The sequence below is a fragment of the Pygoscelis adeliae genome, unplaced genomic scaffold, assembly GCF_000699105.1.
Source record: "Pygoscelis adeliae isolate BGI_AS28 unplaced genomic scaffold, ASM69910v1 Scaffold38, whole genome shotgun sequence".
Lineage (NCBI taxonomy): Eukaryota > Metazoa > Chordata > Aves > Sphenisciformes > Spheniscidae > Pygoscelis > Pygoscelis adeliae.
The window spans coordinates 10,353,154-10,372,941 of NW_008825614.1; the positions used below are offsets into that span (position 1 = coordinate 10,353,154).

At 38.3% G+C, this 19,788-nt stretch overlaps 1 protein-coding gene across 1 annotated transcript in view; it reads right to left on the bottom strand.

Annotated features, from left to right (window-relative positions):
- The window catches only part of WNK1 (WNK lysine deficient protein kinase 1), a 107,691-nt gene that overhangs the window by 51,442 nt on the left and 36,461 nt on the right, over positions 1 to 19,788 (bottom strand). Inside the window, 2 exon segments of the mRNA XM_009332893.1 lie at positions 12,711 to 12,868; positions 14,901 to 15,121. Of these exon segments, the coding sequence (XP_009331168.1) occupies positions 12,711 to 12,868; positions 14,901 to 15,121 (379 nt within the window).

The following is a 19,788-nucleotide window of genomic DNA, read 5'->3' on the forward strand; positions in this document are numbered from 1 at the left end:
TTCAGCAGATTTGTCAAGAATTCTGATTCACCCCCAAAATCCTTTCCTGTGGCTACACACACTTATTCTATAGAGCTGAAATTTTTTACCTACCTCTTTAGTGCAATCCTTGTGAGAGCAGCAACAGTGGGAATTAACAATTACAAATACGGGACAGATCTCTCTTTTTGTAAAATCCATCAGGAAGAGAGAGATACACACACCAAAGAGCTAGTTAGGTGCTAGTTTCTGCTAGGAATCCACTAGGCTGTGGACTTAACGCACAGCAGAAGGAAAGCAGACATCAAAGTTAGAAGGGAGCATTGTTTTCTGTTTGACACCTCTTGTACTCTTCCAAGTCCAGTACATGAGGCTGCAGAGATTTGAGCTTAAATATCTGCTTTTGCCACTCAAATACTAAATAGAAAGAATCAATATAAGCAAGAGGCAAGTGTGTCCTTTTCTGCCTGCCCAGCTAGCCGTAAGGAGGAGGAAGAAGAGGCAGTGCAGGGATCCTTTACTTCCTGCACGTCCCCGCCTCCCTGCTTGGCTGCTCTGCCTATTCTCCACCCAAGTTTTCTGCCATAGTTTAAGGCGGCGTGTAGGATCATCGCCCGGTTCACTCCTGCTGTTGCAGAAGTACGCTTGTAAACACAGGAGGATGGGTTGGTCCAGTGCATTGTTCTGACCCGAGGTTGCTGGCACTAGTTTTGTACTGGGAAGGGATGAAGGCAGCTGCTGTTTTGCCTTTTCTTTCCATGGAACTACAGAAGTATACTTACAGCTGACTAACTTCAATTTAATCCTAACAGAACACAAGACAGCACTAGGATAATACAATATATTCCACCTCCCTCCTTCCTGATAATCTCATTCTGCTACCATTGGCAACATCATCTGCTTTCCTTTTACTGGGTGCTTAGTGTAAGGGAAAGGGGATCTGAAAGTGATTCTCAAACTGCTGGACAAAGTTAGAAAGCCACATTGTTGCTTGTTTTACACCACATGCGCACAAATAATCGATAGAGTTATATTTTCTAACATCTCTTGCTAGACTCCAAACCTAAACCTTCGACATCTTTTTTTTTTGTTTCCCCTGGTATCTAGTTTCAAACAGCCACTGTAAGACTTGTTTACTAATAAAATGAGTTGTCCGCAGCCTCAGGGCTTCTGGGTTTTTTTGGAAGGACATAAAGAGCAATGCTAAGAAAGTTCACGTACACTGTTTTAAAGTGTGAAGTGAGCAAATGAATTTTGACCAACTAGTGATGATAAACTGTGATAAAATTCAATTTCAAATTATCAAGGTCACTTTTCACCCCAAAATAGCAGACTTATTTCAAGCATACCACAATTATGCCAGTGTTGTTATACCATGCGACATCAATGTTGCAAAAGCAACACTTTTTGATCCTTTACTGAGCATTTTAGAAATCCTCTCCACCAGCTGCTGTGAAACTTTAGAGGGGTCAAGGGAAAAGAGATCATTACAGATCCTGCTATGTTGAGTGGCCTTCTAACTGCTTAACTAGACGTTTTATACACCACCACCTCCCCCCAAAAAACACCCCTCAACTGTTATCATCTCCATTTTAACAGTGCTTAACTGGTATCGTGAATAAAGCATGTTCAAGTTTTGCTTGCCAGTGCTTATAAATTTTTTGTTGTTGTTGCAGTTGCACTCAAACCAAACAGACACACTGCAGTCAAAGCAAATCTACTTCACTGGAATAAAAATCTAACGTTTTGCACACCTAATTAAGGCTACATTTTTCTGGGGTCCACTGCATGACCTGCAAAGAACATGAAATGTTTCAGCTTTTAACAAGCACACAGTCTACCTGTCCCAGTCTAACCACAATTCTTGCTTGGCTCTTTTCAAAGGTGCTGTAACTGCAGAGCTTGAAAGGAATTCTACCATAACTGATTAATCTTCTCAAACAAAATGTTCTAATGTTGTACTCCAGAGGCTAATAGAATCAGTAGCAAAGTCAAATCACACAAACAAAGTAATTAAAGTCTCTATATTTTCTTTTTGCTAAGTTGTTACCATTCTAGTTTGAGCCAGTCCCAGGCTGCCACAAACCATTAATTCCAGGAATTTAGACAGAGCATATGATTCCAGTGGAAAACAAGCCAACGATCCTACCTCCTTCCCCACAACCTCAAAGAAGCCCCCAGGCAATGGTATATATGGCATTTATATTGGTTTACCCCATGATCTTCTAAATTTCACCACCTGCTATTAGTTAGTTACCCAGCCCTCAGAACCTACAGGTTTAACCATTTCACCACCTTTTACATCTCTAATCCGTCACCTTAATCCTGTTGTCTCTTCTAGAAACAATCTTTCTGATTTAGTTCGTAAATCTTTCTGATTTTCTTATTTCATACAGGGTACACCTATATTTGAAAATTCTCATTCTCTCAATACCTATTGTGAAAAGGAAGACTTCAGCTTAAGATTTACTCAGTTCAAAAAAAGATATGGGTTGCCTACAGAAGATGGATTTTATCATTCTTGTTAAAAAGCAAGCTAGAGTAGTTGAGACTGCAAGGAAAAAATTTAAAACAATGCAACACATTTAACAGAAGTGAAAATTTAGCTTCTCCAATTTCAGTATTTTCATAGCAATTAATTCTGGACAATTGATAATTCTGCCAAGAATTAAATCACTAAATCCTGCAGAATAAGCTCTGCACCAGATCAGTATCCTAACAGAGTAAATAGCATTACTGCAATACAAGCAGTAGGAGCAGATGAAAGCTTCCAATGAGCTAGTTAGCTCACGAGGCACTATTTAAACTAGGACAGGCCTAGTTTTCTTCTCTTCTGATTGAAAACAACAACTGCACATTTTGAACCCAATATCTTTTGAACTTGATTGATCTACCATCATCCAGACCAAAATTCATAACTCAGCTATTTGAGAGCTCTGTGTCACTGAAATAGCTTAACCAGTCTTGTCTTCACACCCTGTGATGCAGGTGTGTAAGTAATCTAAGTCCCATGATTCTTAAATGTCTCCAGACCAGCTGTCTTCATGACTTGCAACAGATAACCATGTATGCCCAGATTTCACAAAACATTGAAAGACAATAGAGGCACTGTAGTATTTAGACAGGCCTGCTTGCTGCAACCTGACTGATCACAATTTAGAAACTCTTTTCCTCCTCAATTTATCACCCGCTCTCAAACAATTTCTGAGGCATTAATAAAAAACAAGAGGTCAGTCACAACAGTAAAAAAAAAACAAATTCCCCAAGACACATGATTAAAGTTGTTATACACACAAAGTATGTTTGTACTTAATTGACACATCCATACTAACTGCTTATTCCTAAAGCTTGTGAGGTTGCTTAAAAGAAGCATCTAGTCATTTGTATGAGATAAGAACACAGACTCCTCAATTTGACTAGCCATCACTGCTTGCTATCATCTCCGCATCTGTATTCTGCAACTGATCTCTAAGCCCAGGAGCCACAGAACACTGACACTGCCTGTTAACCAACTTCTTTGCCAGTCTCTCAATACTGTGTTTTTACTTATTAAAGCCAGAGAATTGACAGCATTAAAAGCCTTACAACTCCTTGTATTTGCCAATCCATCCAGTCAACAAAGCTAATTTAAGACCAGTATAGTAGCTACAGCTCTGTTCCTTTGTTTCCACACAGTTAAGTTTGAACAAGAACTAGTCGTAACTCTTCCTAGAAATCTTTGGCTGAAATCCTTTCCAGCACTCTCAAGTAAAAGGCTATAACAAAGTAAAAATACGCCGCATTCGTTGTAACATTGAAACACAACTTATGCTATGCGCTACTGCTGAATATACACCATGCCTTACAACTACCCCATTGACTAATTATCTAGCCCAGCACACGAGGCATTTTAAGTTTTTACTTCTGACATGAAAGTCCACTGTACTTCAGCATCTCCAGATAAATAAAAAGTATCAACCCATTTCAAAAGTCCTAAGAATCTGGAGCCCTTATGACTAGCTAAGCAGATGGTTTTCGTTAAAAAGAGATTTATCACAGCACCTACCATAACTGCAGCAATTCTAATGAATAGAAGAAATTACTCAAGCTCTAGAACAGGAAATTTTGTAACTACAAGGCAGGACACAGTTCCGTAGTGTATAGCTGGCAAACAATTAGGATACTGGTGCACATAACAGTGACAAGGGCCTTGTTTAGAAAACAGGCGGTATGAGGATAGAAGTTCTTCTGAAACAACAGTAAAGTCTGATTGGGCAAGTGGATCGGGCACTCACTTTTCAGTTTTTATTCTTGCACAAGAGCGTAACGGTAAGATCAGTTTAATCTATTGTTCTTTAACCTCAGACTTAGGAGCAGGGATGCCACCTTTATCATCCGAACAAGAATATACAGTGGTGAACATCTTGAGCTAGCTGAAAAAAATACAGACATGCCTAGACACACATTTCAGTGCTATAAATTTAGAAATGCCGCAGTCACACAATACTAAAAGTATCTTTCTTCTATTTTCAGTATGGAAAATACATTTTTGAAAAATCAAATTATATTAGTTGCATTCTCTGCTTTCATCAGCTACCATTCTGATAGAAAAACATCATCTAGTACTCATTTTTAAATTCAAGTATAGCAACAGTAATTCAAAAGCCACAGATCAGGTCCAGTGGACTTGGAACTGAATTAAAATATGATCCAACATTAAGTCTCTTTCATGGGCCACAAAACACATTTGGTACCAGAACTAGCCCTTAAAAGATATCTACTAAACAGCCTAGGATAATGTTGCAAACACCAAAAATAGTGCACAATCCAGACAATGCACCAAAAGTCATTGTCCCTTTTATTGTATGACTTATTCTAATAGGAGTGAAGGACTTCTATTTAGGTACCAAAAGATTCAACCATTTCAGAGGGTGGTCCTGAAAAGTATCCCTGCTATGCAGGGAACTGTATGATGGTGGTAATGGGTGGTAAGGTAGAAACGTCTCTGAAATAAGTTTACCTTAAAACAAAGTCACAGGCCAATAATGCGAGGAAGCTTTTAAATACCTTCACTAGACAGTGAAGCAACAGCTTTTTTTCCTCCTTTAGTGTAAAAACATTATGCACAATAAGCAATGGAGTTTCTTACATATACTTTTTAGCCTGGTTTTTCTCTCTGTTTTTGGGAATAAACTGTTCTGCAAAGTCACATTCAACTTTAGTAACTTTCACTCTTCTAATACAGGAACAAACAAAAGCATTCAAATAGGCATACATGCCCCCATGTCACTGCCCGCTCTGGGAACAGCTCTGAGTAACCTGGAGGTAACTATAAAGGGTTTATGTAAAATTTTGGTGGAGTTCTTGCCTATGAATCACATAATAATCTCAAAATAACTTATTTTTACTCAACAACCCTGTGATCTTCCACAAGACTAAAACTTTCCTGGACTTACCCCATTCCTACCCCCGTGCAACTATAGCAGTACAGTTGGCAGGACAAGAAATAGTAGCTCATGCATTCTTAATGTCAGTATTTTTGACTAGTGGCACTATACTGACAAATAACATTGAGCTATCAGTCTCCCCACAGTAATGCTTCAGTGATTCATTAATGGTTCTCACCACACTGCAAAGCCAGGCATTTTAAAAACACATACCACCTCCCTATTCCTAAGAAGAGCCACCTTCCCACCTCTCACTGTTAAATTAAATTAACCTCAGTTAATACAAGAGCTAAACAGATGTCAGTACAGGACAGAATATTAAATATTAGTATCATGGTTTTAAGAGGCCTGATCCTTAATAGATAACGAACTTTTTTAATTTTTAAACATACATTGTTTACTCAGTATTCTGTGAACTTATTTCGGTTTCTAAAAACACATTTGAGAACTCTGCAATACAACCAAATTTTAGAATTTCAGACTAAAAAAATGCATAAAATCAAGATCTAATGTAATTCAACCGAAGCTCAACCTGCCCCCCTTTTAATTCCTGATCATTTTAAAATCACGTCCAATTCAAAATTGCTGAGAGTCACATTCCAGGCTCAGCAGTGACCAATATAAATAAGAAATATCTCCTTTCACTTCAAACCAAGTTTGTTTTACAACATCAACATTGACAAAACAGTTTTAGCTGTAATCTAGAAGCTTTTGATGCTGAATAGTACAAATTGTACTATACTACAAAGAGATCAACTTGTAAGAGTGAGCTACTTTTAGAAAGGAATTCAGTTGAATGAGCCGTTTTCCTTTTAACTTCAGATATCATCTGCCCTAGCTGTGCAAATCATATAGCATGTTATATCTCAGTGTTCAAGCTGATCCCTGCTTTTCCTTACTTAGAACATTGTCATGTCTTAGAGAGGACTTCTAATCTAACATGCAAAGCTTCTTAAGATATTAATGCTTCAAAACCCTGAATTCCCATCTTCCATTTTTAAAGCTATGTATTTCTGAATTGATGAGTCAGTGACTGAACTTCCACCCAGGAAGATTCTTCACTCTTAAAGATGTTCCAGCAAAATGTTTACAACTGAGCTGAACGGCTATGAGAGGCAAGTGGTAGAAGCTTAAATATTCTTTAGTCCATTCACTGTGATGCAGAGGAATAGCATCTGACATGCAATTTTTTTTCCATTTGAGACTTAAGTGCCTGAAGTTCCTTCTTTCAATGAATGCAATTACAAGAGTTTGCCCTTTCTTACAGTTAATCTGTTTCCTGTGCTTGGTTGAAGGTTCATGGTCTTTCAGTATCTGCTTTAACAAAAGACTACTTGCTCTGTTTGAGGGTTACCTCCCCCTACTTTTGCATTGATTTTTTTTTTTCCAATGCTTTTTCCACTCAAAAGCTTGATAGGAAGGGTGTCTCTGTATTTATCTGAACCAGGTGAAGAAACCAAGTTATTCAAAATAAAGAAACAGAGCTTTATGTATGCCTAAAAAAAGTCGCATATTGCTTCCAGAAAGCAAAAGAACATTCACCAACATTCATTAAGCACTGCAAGTAAAATTAATCATAAGTCTAGAGGTGAAGCATTTATATTTGCTGCCTAGGACCTCTCAGGAAGAAGAAAAAAAAGAGGTGGGATACTTTGTCCATTGCATCTCTAATGAAAATGAAGTAGTTGACTAGTCTAGACAATTATGATGCCTAACTTTTAAGACATTAAAGGAGAGATTAATTTCATCCCAATTGACCAAACTGCAGCACTTTGTAACTGCCTGGTTTTCAGCCAAGAGAATGACCTTCACTATAACGAGTGAGCTTCAGTTCCCACCAGTTAGGGAAATTAAGGATTTTTAAACAAGTTAGACACTGCCTGGTCAGGTTACTCATTATGTACCTTGTTCCCTTGGGCCTTTTTTTAAGCTCTGTAGAACAAAGAAGAAAAATGTTGTGCCCACTCTGTGGAACATTTCAGTACAGAACAACTTTTTTTTTTTTTAAAGTAAAAATGCAAAATACCCCCCCCCCCCCCTTCTCATCTTAAGGCCAGCTCAGAAGGCAGACATTTGTTTACAGAGAAGAGGCTGGACTTTTGGTGAAAGCAAGGACAAGTGCAAAACTTCACTTTGTCACTTCACTTACTTTAAGCGTGGAGAAAATTAAGTATAGAGCACAAGTCCATCAGAAGAACTTAAACGGTAAGTTTATATAATGGGAGGGGGCGAAAGAGAAAAGGGAGTTTTCTGCTCATACTCAGCTGATTAGTACATTTGAAACTGAGGATGGTCTTATTAACTTTTTTGCAATGAACATGTTTGGATTTTAATGTTAGCGGTAGATATGCAAGAATGAGAAATCTGCATAATAAACCCATTAATTGTCTTTTTACTAGTCCTGGGACTCGTCAATCACCTAGAAAATTTAAGACTTGGGACATCCAAGTATTAGAGGTTGAGTAATCAGTACCTCTACACACTTATAAAAGTTCTCTGTGCTGCAAAAAGAAAGCTTGAAGGAAATATAGTGTAGAAGTAATCGAGATGTATACTACACCTGTGAGTGATAACTGCAACGTGAGCAAGAAAAAACCAAGCTAGCTTTTGAGGCAACATCAGTCTCACCAGAGGCTGAGACAAAGCAGCTGAAACTACTCAGTTATGCCTTCACTGATTGCATTGCTTCCCAAACAGACTAAATTAAGAAATCATACTTAAGATGTCTGTTCTATAAATACCTCTGTTTTCATTTAAATGCACATGTATCCCATTTCAAATATCTCCTGTGACAAATTGTTTAATTGAAATATGCATGGAACAGGTCAAAGAAAGAATACCAGTCTCCAGAGAGGAACAAAGTCAGACAGGGAAACCTTCCTGAATTTTACCAAGATACTACACTCCTTTTTTGTGCAAGTGAGCAGAATTAAGTATCTTGATTACATTTTGTATTGGAACAGCCTGTATTGTTTTGATGTGGTGCAGAATTGAAAAAAAAAAAAAACCACAAAAAAAGGGGGGGATGATCCATTCCCTAATCTAGTAGTATATCACAGACAGTTGTGTCTGTGCAAGAGGGCAGAGGAGAAAAAAAATAAGTCACAGGAGCAGGCAAGACTACCTTAATAGTGCAGCTTATTTTCAATTAATTACAGGCTTAGATTTTTTTTCTGAGGCCAAGTAGGCAGTAGAGTGCCGACTGGATGCATTCAGTCCCAGCTGAAGAGACATACCACTTAAATCTCAGAGGAGATTCCCCTCCCCCCCAATAAGGTAAAAATCCCAGGAGTTGCAATTTCTTTAAGTACTAACTACTCACTTATTTGGACCATTTCCAAAGAACAGCAGAGGATAGCTTCCATGAAGAAAACGGGGTTTTGAGACAAAATTGCAACATTATGATTTAATGAAAACAAAGGGGAAGGTTAGGCTCTTCCTGTGCTTGAGTGACAAGACACACTGATCTCATTTTCCATTCTAAAGAAACTGCTAGTGAAAGGGTCTGGACTGAATATGCTAGAGGGTGCAAGTACAGACAGAGATCAATACTCTGTGTCAGACTCCTGCTGACTTCCTTACCAGAACTGTAAAACAAAGTTCAGCATAACACCTTGAGCCCTACAAATTGTAGACAGTCGTCTTTTTAAGCCAGGCATTTATCCAGATTCTTCTACTGAAAGAAGAAGAGTGAACTAGTTAAAGTGAGCCAGAAAACCAATTTAAGTACACTTCTGTTTCTTGGGCCAGGGAAAATTTGGGAACTTTACGCCAGCACCCCTTTCAGGAAAAACAGGAACTTACGAGTGAGATAATGTAGACAATATAGACAAGCATCTTGCTAACAGCAGACTCATGTAGCAGTGTTATTATCCAAGATGTGAAGCAACACTAACCGCCTGGGCCAAAAAATGTCTCATCTCCAGGAGGAACTTCAGCCTTTAGATCTGCTGTCTAGATCTTTGCTTACCTAACTGTATTATTTAATCAGAAAACTGCTTCCAACCATGAGGGAAGACCCTGAACAGAAGAGGTAGAACACATAACCTAGTACTCAACAAGCTGGCTAATGCCCCAACCCAACACTGCAGTATCTGGGCATCAGCCAGAGCAATCCTTATCACAAAAGGTGTAAGGTCAAAATGCAATGCAGCTGAAGGCCATCCTAGAAGAGAGACCAACGCAGCCAAAATGGGAGAAAACAACGTAAGCTGGTAGTACCAAGTCCAGTCTTGAGAGAACACCCTGGTCATTAAGACACACCTTTTACAGGCTTCTGTCCTAAGCAATAGCAACAATTGAAGCTAATGGAACAACTCTGCTTTTTACTAAGCCTAACAGTTACTGCAAAGGGGGTGAGGGAAATCAATTAATTTAAACATGTATTGCCTGCACTGAGTGGCTGCACATTTTGATCGTATTGCCTTTAGGGTTTCAGTGGTTTCTAAGCTCCCATATGGCATAATCTTTCATGACTGTCAATAGCACACCATTATTATTATCTTTCCCTCTGGTCTCTGTGTATGCATCTAGATAAAATAATTCTTTCATTTAAAGCACAGCAGGACTACAGCTACTACCTCAAAATATTCCTAAAACATGCCTAGGAAAGTAGCAAACTAAGGGGTTGAAATGGAAATGTTAAACATCTTCCACAAACCACATTCACCTTCCAACATACATGAAAAGGAAATGCGTTGGTAAGTACTGTGGAGTCGTCTACACAGGAAGTTTTCTGACTCCACTCTGTTATTGATGGTTCACACACTGCCCTGTTAAGTACTGAATTTTTCAACTGGTTCACCCCTCACCCACAACTGCAGACATTGTCTAAACTTCTAAAGTCCCCTTTGAAATGAAAGAAAAACTAATGTTCTTTAACAGTTAGCAAAGGACAAGGGCAGAAAACTATATGGCTCTTTTTCATTGGTTCACAGAGCTTTCACAGAGTGGTAAAAAGAATACAAAGAGTATTTTATTTCACTCTCATAACATGGTTCTGCCTTCCACATTATAGAAGAAACACTGAATTCTCCATTATCAGTTAAGACAGGTTTGTGCTTTATTTCCAGATAATATTGTCTTTTCTTCATTGAAAGCCTTCCTTGAAAGTTATTCAAGTTTTGGTTTTGGGTTTTGTTTTGCTTTTTGAACAAACTGCTTTACAACTACAATGAAATAAAAAAACCCAAATATACCAAAGCACATAGCCTTTCATTCTCTGCCTAGAAGCAGATAAATGTACATTTCATTTTATTTACCTTCCTGTCCTTTGCTCCTTCTGAAAGAAAACAAGATTTCCTTGATTTCATATCAAAGTACATTTTAGAGCTCTCAAGCAGTAGATGAAACAGCAGGGAAAAAAAAATCAACAATTAAATTTAATCTATGAACCATCAGCAGCAGAGTAGAGTAGAAGGTAGTGTTGGACAGACCAAAAAATTACCAGTGTTTCTCATCCACTTAGAAGTTCAACAGTCAACAAAAAACAATGAGGAGAAAGAAGCATCAAGCACAAACAAGTGGTAAGTCGAACCCTGGTAAGTCTCTAGATAAGTTCATCTGTTACAAGCCCCTACAAGGCTTTCCAGTTGCTAAGTACTTCACAGAGCAGAGAAGAGACAGCTCTTTAAGACCTGGGGACTTCTAAGCCTGATTGTCTCAAAAGCTGATTATTCTCACCACAGCCCAGTTCCTAGCACTTTTTAAGGAATGGGCAGGGCAGTTACATCAGGTATCTTTTCTGAGAAAAAGTGCCCATCCTATACCGAAATTACGCTTCTTTGGCTCTGGCCAAGATACATACATAAGCATAGCCAAAGGTACCACTAAGACTGTTTTGGTAAGATACTTAGTTTTCTTTCACTGATCCAAATAGGTTGCAGATCAGATTATTCTGTAAGCAGAGTAAAGGCTAGACTTTACCCTTGTTTTTCCTCTCTATTTAGAAAATCAGAGCTAAGTCCACCAACATGCAAAAAAAAAAAGACTGTGTGTGTATATGTATGTGTATATATACAGATATAAAAACTTATTCTAACATCTGTTCAAAAAACCAAAATGGCCATTTATGCCTTCTTTCTTCCTCCTTCTGTGCCTCCCCGATATTCCCCTTCAAACAAGGAATAGTCTTTTATTTCACCAACGCTTCCTTCAGAATTCATTACTTCTGACATGAAGACCCTTCCCTTCCACATCTGTAAGTCAGTAATTACATCTACCTTTTACAGTGTGAAGCATCAGGAATAAGAGAGCATTTTATTTTTCCAACGTTAAGCAAGTCATTTATTAAATCCTCAACTTCTCTAAGATAATACACACAAAAAGATTAACAGGAATTCATTTGTCTACGGATCAGAGAAAGAGGTAAGTTTTTTTTTCCTCCCTGCACACATCTGCACAGGTATTCTGAGAAAGCCAATGCAAGTCTTTACTTCTCTAAGTGGCCACCTCGCTATTCTTTCTGAATGCTTAAATCAGAAGGCTGAATTCATGCAGTTTGTTTTACTGCACTGGTATAGTCTTCATGACACTGTTTTAGAGATCACAAAGTAAATCTAGCCACAACCGTTCTGAATATTTCTAGCACTACAGTTCTGCTTCCTACGTTCAAGGTCTGTAGGTTCCACTTAGTCTAGTCAGATGGCCAAACTCAAATCTCTTGCTTGCCTTCTCAGCCTTATTTGGTTTCACTCACAATGCTTCCACCACCACTATAATTACCAGCACTTTTCAGGGTGGAATACCTTTCTGCTATTTATCAAGTATTTCCACTGCATAATTACAAGAAGTGCACCCGACACACAGTAGCTAAGGGCCATTTGAAATTCAATAAACTATTAACCAAAAATCACCCTAGGTAACAATTTATGATTTGCCTTGGCAGGCAGCTAAGCCAAAGTGCTTTGAATTTGTGACCCAGCTTCATTTCAGAGAACAAAGCTACCAGCTAATCTTCAAGACTGAAATACTTCCACCATACCCCCAGTGGCTTAGAAAATAATCTGTTATTATTCTAATGCGTTTTGGGTTTTGTTTTTGTTTTCTGAACCCTATGCAATACCTTCTTATATACTGAAGGAAGAGTATGAACACATGCAAAATTTTATTTCCATTCACGTATTTTACAGGCTTCTGACTGTTTGGCAAGTTGAACCATCCTATACCTTTTCACCCATCCCCCAAAAACCTCGTTAGCTCCTCTTTTTTCCACACACACACACTTGCAGAGTACCATGCCACCCAGCTGTACTCCTTTGCTGCTAGTAGTAGTAGCTTTAGAACCAGTAGTGGGCAGGGACTTACACTGGTCACTCGACGGTAGATCTGCGCAGCATTTTGGCACTCGGAATAAGGATACTCAGACGTGGCCATCTCTAGCATACACATCCCAAAAGCATATACATCAACGGATTCATCATATTTCTCCTCATACATCTCGGGGGCCATGAACTCTGGGGTACCTTAAATTAAAAGAACGATTCAGACTCTAAATGTCTCAAAGCGAGCAGAGGCTGCTGGCGTTACTCACCGCAGGAGGAAGCGGATGGGCAGACCTGTGAGACAAGAGAAAGTGGAGGCAAAAAGAAGAGGGAGGAAACCCTTAGTCACTCTGTTGCATCAACATACTTTGTGAGTCTTCCATTGCAAGGCCTTTATGGAATAAGAATGGCATGAAAGGACTGATGCAATTCCTGTTTTATGCATGTTAGTTAATATAAGTATCAAAACAGATTGGATCAGGCTGGAATCCAATGAAGGGAAAGGGATAAGAAGAGTGAAAAACTGTAGACTAGCCATAGGCTGCAAACCGAATACTAAGGAGAGTTAACACACTTACCTTTTCTCCCTGTAAGAAAGGAGGCACATTAAACCTTGTTTCAAAAGTCACCCGACTGCCCTCTGCTGCAAAAGAAGTAGTATTGGTAAGAGCCCACAGCTAGTCTCTGACCTGGTGCTCTCTATCTACTTTTTGAAGTAGAATGGTTCCGGAAAGGCCTTGCAATGAAAAACTCTATTGTTACAAATATAAATCTTCATGAAAAAAGGATAAAAAGTAATTTTCTGCAAAGGCCACTCACCAGAGCCCTTTTCTTCACATACTTACCTTCCCACCTGCAGTATATTTATAGGCCTACTGCAGATACAGGCATTAGTGAGGGACATCCTACAGTCAAAAATACTCAGAAATACAGAGAGATTGAGTTACAAGCATAGAGCGTGAGATTCAACAAGTCCCATTTAAATAGTGTGCAGAAAATTATTGCCCAGTGAAGCATTACAGCGTCCCCTCTGTAAGCAAAGGGACTGCATTGTATGATCAGATTTACTTTAAGCCAGAGATGCAGGTTTGCTTTTTGTAAATTTAACCACAGAATTATTTCCTGCAGACACCAGATTCAAGACAGTTTACAGATCATTCTATAGCCGCATTGCTTGTTTTCACTGCACTAAAAAAAAAGCATATAATTGCAGTCATTTATCCAAAGGCTAACCACTAACAGATAGCTAGATATGAAGTGGTAATTTTCCAATGATAAATTTGAGGATAAGATGAGTATGCTTAAGAATTTTTTTTTTTGGATACTGTATATTTTTCTTTCCTATTAATACTTTGACCTGGTTAAGAAGCAGGAAATATTTCAGCGACAGCTTGCAAGACAATTTGCAGGTATACACCATTGATCCCATCTAGGAATCTAGTATAGGACTGTTGATTAATACTGCATTTAGCAAGCTCTAAATACTGAGAGTGAGAGCAACTTCATTCCCTGCAGTCTATTCACCCAACCATAAAAACAAAGCTGATAAAACCAATTCTTTAAAGAATTCACAAGAAAGACTATATAGTTCTGTCAAACCAATTTCTGAAAAGGGTTATTCGTGGATACATAAGAACAGAGCAAGCATAAGGCAATGCTTCCCCAATGCATCCTCCTACCTTACATAAATCCACATTCTATAGACTGCCTCAGTAAGGCATTATACCACAGTGACTGATATAAAAAATATATATTGACTTTCTTTGGTATACCTTAGTTTCTGATTACTCAAAGTGTAAGAGATTTAATATTAACCCCTGGTGACAATCAAAAAACCTGTCTGTATAAATTAATGATAGACTAAATATCAAAATGTTGTTTGGTCACCAAAATGCATTTGTACATTTCTTGAAGCATCGTATTAAAGCTGAGATTTATATGTAGTCAAGAGTGGTTTTATCAACAATGTTGCTCAGAGCTGTTGGGCAGGGCAATGAATCTATATTCCAAAATACTTAATGTTAATATACAAATATCAAAAGCACAACCAAAGTTTCAACATGTAATCTAATCGGAACACAGAATGACCTCAACAGCCAAGAAATAAAGCCTACACATTTTCAGGCTTTGACCATGTACCTTTGAAGCCATATTTTTAAGGAAAGCTCTTAAAAGACTCAAGTTTCCAAATAGGTAGACTGGCTCACCAGCCTCCAAAACAGGAGAAGCTTACCTATCACACTTTTGGCAAAAGAAGCTCGTTTCAGGGTTGCCAGACCGAGGTCTCCAATCTTGACTGATCCAGTGGGGCCAGTAATGAAGATGTTGTCACATTTTAAGTCTCTATGAATAATGGGAGGAGTGCGCGTGTGTAGGAATTGTAAGCCTTTCAGTATCTGACGGCACCAGCTTCGCAGTACTTTAATTTTCATCACTTTAAATCTTTTCAAATACCTAATGAAAAAAGTAACAGTAGGTTAAACAGGTTCTGCTAGAAAGTAGTAGATTATGCTATATCATTTGCTGTTCTGAAGTTAGAAAATAGTAATTAAAGAGATGCACAAATTTCAACTTCACCTTCCATTTTAAAATCTACTTGATTTTTCCCTCCTAAAACTTAAGCTGCCCTATTCAGAATTTCTACCCTTTCTTCTAGCCAGGGGACTATAGTGCTGAAAGGTAAATGTGAAATGCTTGATCTACAGCTAATAATTCATTTGCATACAAAGTCACCCTATGGTAGTTAGGCAGTTGGCTTGCTAAGTTTCAAGGCACTGCTTCCCTGACAGAGTTAAAAGCTTTTGCATTACAACAATTCTTTATCTATTCATTTAAGTTTTTTTACTTCCCTACCTTTTATCCTGAAACTTCTTAAATAGTTATAACCTATAAGTGTAATTACCTTAGTTATCAAAATTAGTCCAAGCACTCTGGTCAAGGATTCCAGGTTACACTTTAAACCTGCTTCAAATTTACTTGTTGAGCTAGCTGTCAAGCAAATTAGAAATTCTTAGAGATCACTTCCCTGGTGCAGGACGGGTTTCAATGACCTGAGTCTGACTGGTACTACTCACTACTTCAGAAGTATGGACAGATATGGACAGTGCGGGGAAATTTTTAAAAAGGTTCTGCCAAATAATTGACATGGAAGAGTTCATACATAAAATCAGTATCCCTTTGCAGGTAGAATGTGACCCAACCTTAATTGTTCTAACATTGCCACTTTTTAAAATTTCGTGTCAGAAGAGTCAAATTTCATATCAAAAATATTTTCCAATGCTTATGACCTAAGACTACGGTCTTATTCTACTCCTTAACTTCAACAGATTAGAGATGCCACAAGGTGAATAACCTATGACAGTATTCAAGTGCTTTCCAGCAGTGTATTCTCACAACCCCTCTTTAGGTAAAACAGTTTGAAGTGAGGAGTAGTTGTTTTCTTCCTCTTGAAAAAGTACAGGCTGAAATACATTTAGAGAAGGGAACTAGCATGCTGTGTAGAGCAAGGACTTTATTCTTATTCAACCAATGTCACTCAGTCAAAGTCTTAGTTAAAGACCAGTTTCACACTACTGTAAGACTGGTAGTAAATTCTGTGACCAGCATGGACTCTAGCAACTACAATCTTGAAATAAAACCAAGTCATGTTCAATTATTCCGTGGTAGTGTTCAGTCTCTTCTGCATATCCACTTAATCAGAAGAAAGAGTTTTGATGAAATCACTTGAATCAACGCCAACATAAAAATGCAGTACATTAATCCCTTTTACTTTAATTTCTCCAGTTCAAAAGAAGATCTGGAAAAATCAAGCTGCTAGCAATAATCCTGCTGTGAAAACAGATCTGTAAAAGCAATTGAGACAGTTCCAGAAGGAAATCAAGTCTCAAAAGAGAATGTAAAGACATGCGGGGAAAAAGCCAAGCCAAGGAAGGAGACAAACTGAAGGAGGTTCTGGATCACATCAGCTACCACTTGAATTCTTGCTATTGACACAACCCTCATTCATCTCTCTTGAGCCTGTTCCAAAGATCACATGGTAGGGGCACTTCAGTTCAGCATCTGGAATCCCTAATTACATTCTTGGTTTCAAATATGCTAGTCTACTGCCAGCTTCTCACTGTTAAAGGACCTGGGTCCAACCATCACCCAGCATCCTGCAGTGTTGCTGTCATTTTTCCATAACACTGTCATGAACCAAGTCACATGTCACTTAACGCAGAAACCATTTTAAAATGGAAGTGTATATAAATACATGAAAATACACAGACAACCCTACTAGCCAGTATGTTTTCAGTTTTCCTAGTATCATAGGACAACTCAGGCTTGAAGAGACCTCAGGAGGTTTCTAGTCTACGTTTCTGCTCAAGGCAAGGTCAGCCATGAAGTCAGACACGGTTACTCTGGGCTGTATCCAGTCAGGTTTCTAGTATCTCCAAGGATGGAGCCTGCACAACATCTTGGGCAACCTGTTCCACTGCCTGACTATCACCACTGAAATAGCTTCTCCTTATATCAGTCTGAACCTCTTTTGTTTCAATTTATGCCTGTTGTCTCTAGTCCTCCCAGCATGCACCACTGAAGAGCCTGACTGACTCCCTTATATGCCCTGGAAGGCTGCTGTTAGGTCTCCCCCAAAGGATCCTCTTCTTCAGGATGACCAAGTCCATTTCCCTCAGCCCCTTGTCACAGAGCAGGTACTCCAGCACTTGACCATCTTGGTGGCCATCCACTGAACTTGTTCCTGCTTAATCAATGCCATTCTTCTCTATTTCACAGGGTAGCAGTCAATTTTAAAAAGATAGATATTTGATCTTTGCACAGAATACAAGCAAAGATGAGAACACAAGGCTTTCTTAATAGATAGCTTCAATGAATAGAGAGAAACAGGAACTAGAGTTTGGCTTTCTGTCTCAAGGTTGGTTTTGGTTGGGGATTTTTTAAGCAGGAAGGCTGCTGACCTACAGCATCTCAGCTCGAGGAGCTATAGGAAACCCTACTAAGTTAGCAGAGGTCATTATGAAGGTATGTGTCCTAACAGATAGCTGCCAAATTCATTTAAAGTGGATCAGGAACGCACACTACAACGGCCTTAGACAAAACTAGTGGCTAAGACCTAGGTCAAATTAAGTCTTAATTATACTATTAACGAAGACAGAAATTTTTAAAATAGAAAACTCTTTTTTCCAATGTTTTAATTCCATGACAGCATACAATATCAGAAAGCAGTTTAATTCTTTACAATTGAGTTATAAAACTTTTCCACTGGTATGCAGAAGTTCAGGGACTCTTCTTCGTGCAAAATTAGAAATTTGCCCAGACAGCATTTGAAAAGAACAAGTCCACAATATTTTAACGTTATTCATGTATGTATATATATAAATGTATACAAATACAAAAAAAAATGAGGACAATTTAGTTTAAGATATCGCCAGACTTTTCTTCTGTTCACTTTTTTTTTTTTTACATCAAATGACAACAATGTCTATGTCCCAAGACTCAAAACAAGGAAGATATCACTTGTATTAAATGCGGGTAATGTAAACATACTGAAAAAAAAGATATGGAAGTAATACTCAGTCAGCCAAATATCATAAGCAAACACAAGTGTGCAATATAAGTCTAGGAATATGACACAGGTACATGAAATACTTAGTGGTATTAAATTTGGCATATCAGAAATTTCCCGTATAGTTTACCTGTCAAGTGTCAAGTGAAGTGGACAAGAATAAATTAAATCACAATTATAATAAAAACTATACAATAGCGAGGAAAAAAACCCACCCAGAAGTCTACAGTTTAAAAGATCTTCAATTAAAGAGCCTATTAGTTCTTTCTGGATAAAATAAAGAGACCTTCATACTTTAGAGTACAAAATAATCCTATAGCCAGCAAATCTGAGGTATTTCTTCCTACCAACACCCTACTTTATAATTGTCTATTATTACTTTATCATCTTGCTTATGCCACCACATAACAAGCCAATCCAAATATTAAAATCTGTGAGGGGGAGAAAGGAGTAAGAAAGGGAGAAAAAAGTTAAATCTAACACTACATATTCTAGCATAAAATTAGGTAACTTTAAATAAAGGCATCTGTACAGAGCTGTAAAACCTTTACTTTATTACTGCTCTGAAAACAGCACATGAAGCAACAGATCTATTATTTTATCTGAAATACCTTAACCTCAGAAAAGTCTTCCCTAAAGATACGGCTAAAGAGAAAGTTGCAGTATCTTTAGCCCTCCAGTACTATTTCAAGACACAAACACTTCCCTGTAATTGCAGTCCAGACTCCTAAAGAGCCATTTTTTCCTTAAGTATGTCCATTTGTGGCTATCAATAAGCATCGTAAAAAACACAAGACATTCACAGGCTATTTTAACCAAACAGATTGCAAATTGTTTCCAGCTCCTACAGCCTGCTTACAGATTTAGGATTTGAATGCCTCTCCAAGACTTAAATGGGCACTGAATTAAGACAACGACCCACAATCCCTGAATTTCAAATGCTGGCAGTTTTATTTCTAGTAGATTAATGGCGACTGGATGTTCGCGAACAAGCTCACAGCTCTGCAAGCTTCTACAATGCAAGGCAAAGGCGTGATTTCAGTGTAACTCCCCGCAGGCTCCCCATACCGCTAGAGGGCCCACGCAGCAGTTTGATTTGCTGATGTCTACTTTAACTTTGGCTTAAAAATAGGCTTAGTTTCACGCAACTACTTCACAGGTTGAAATTGCAGGCATCTGCATACTTTCAGATTTTTGCTACGTACGACTTCATGAAGTTTCAGTTAAACAAATAGGTGGTGGAGGTTTTTTTTCTTGTTACATATTATTTGTACTGTAGTTAACACCCAAAACCTCCCAAAAGCAGCCAATTACTTCGTGCTTTAAACTTTACAAACCAATTCGTGCTAAATGGAAGGCAGCTGGAGAGGAAAATGAAAAATTCTGAGAAGTGAAAATAGAGTATTGTCTTCCTGAGCTCTCAAAATCTGGAAGTTTTCTGCGTGTGCTTACTAGGACATCACAAAGAAGAATATGACAAGCTTGCTAACTTAAAGGATGGTCTACCATATCCTGCAGTGCTAGTATGACTCCTGTTAAACAAGAATTTCCCTAC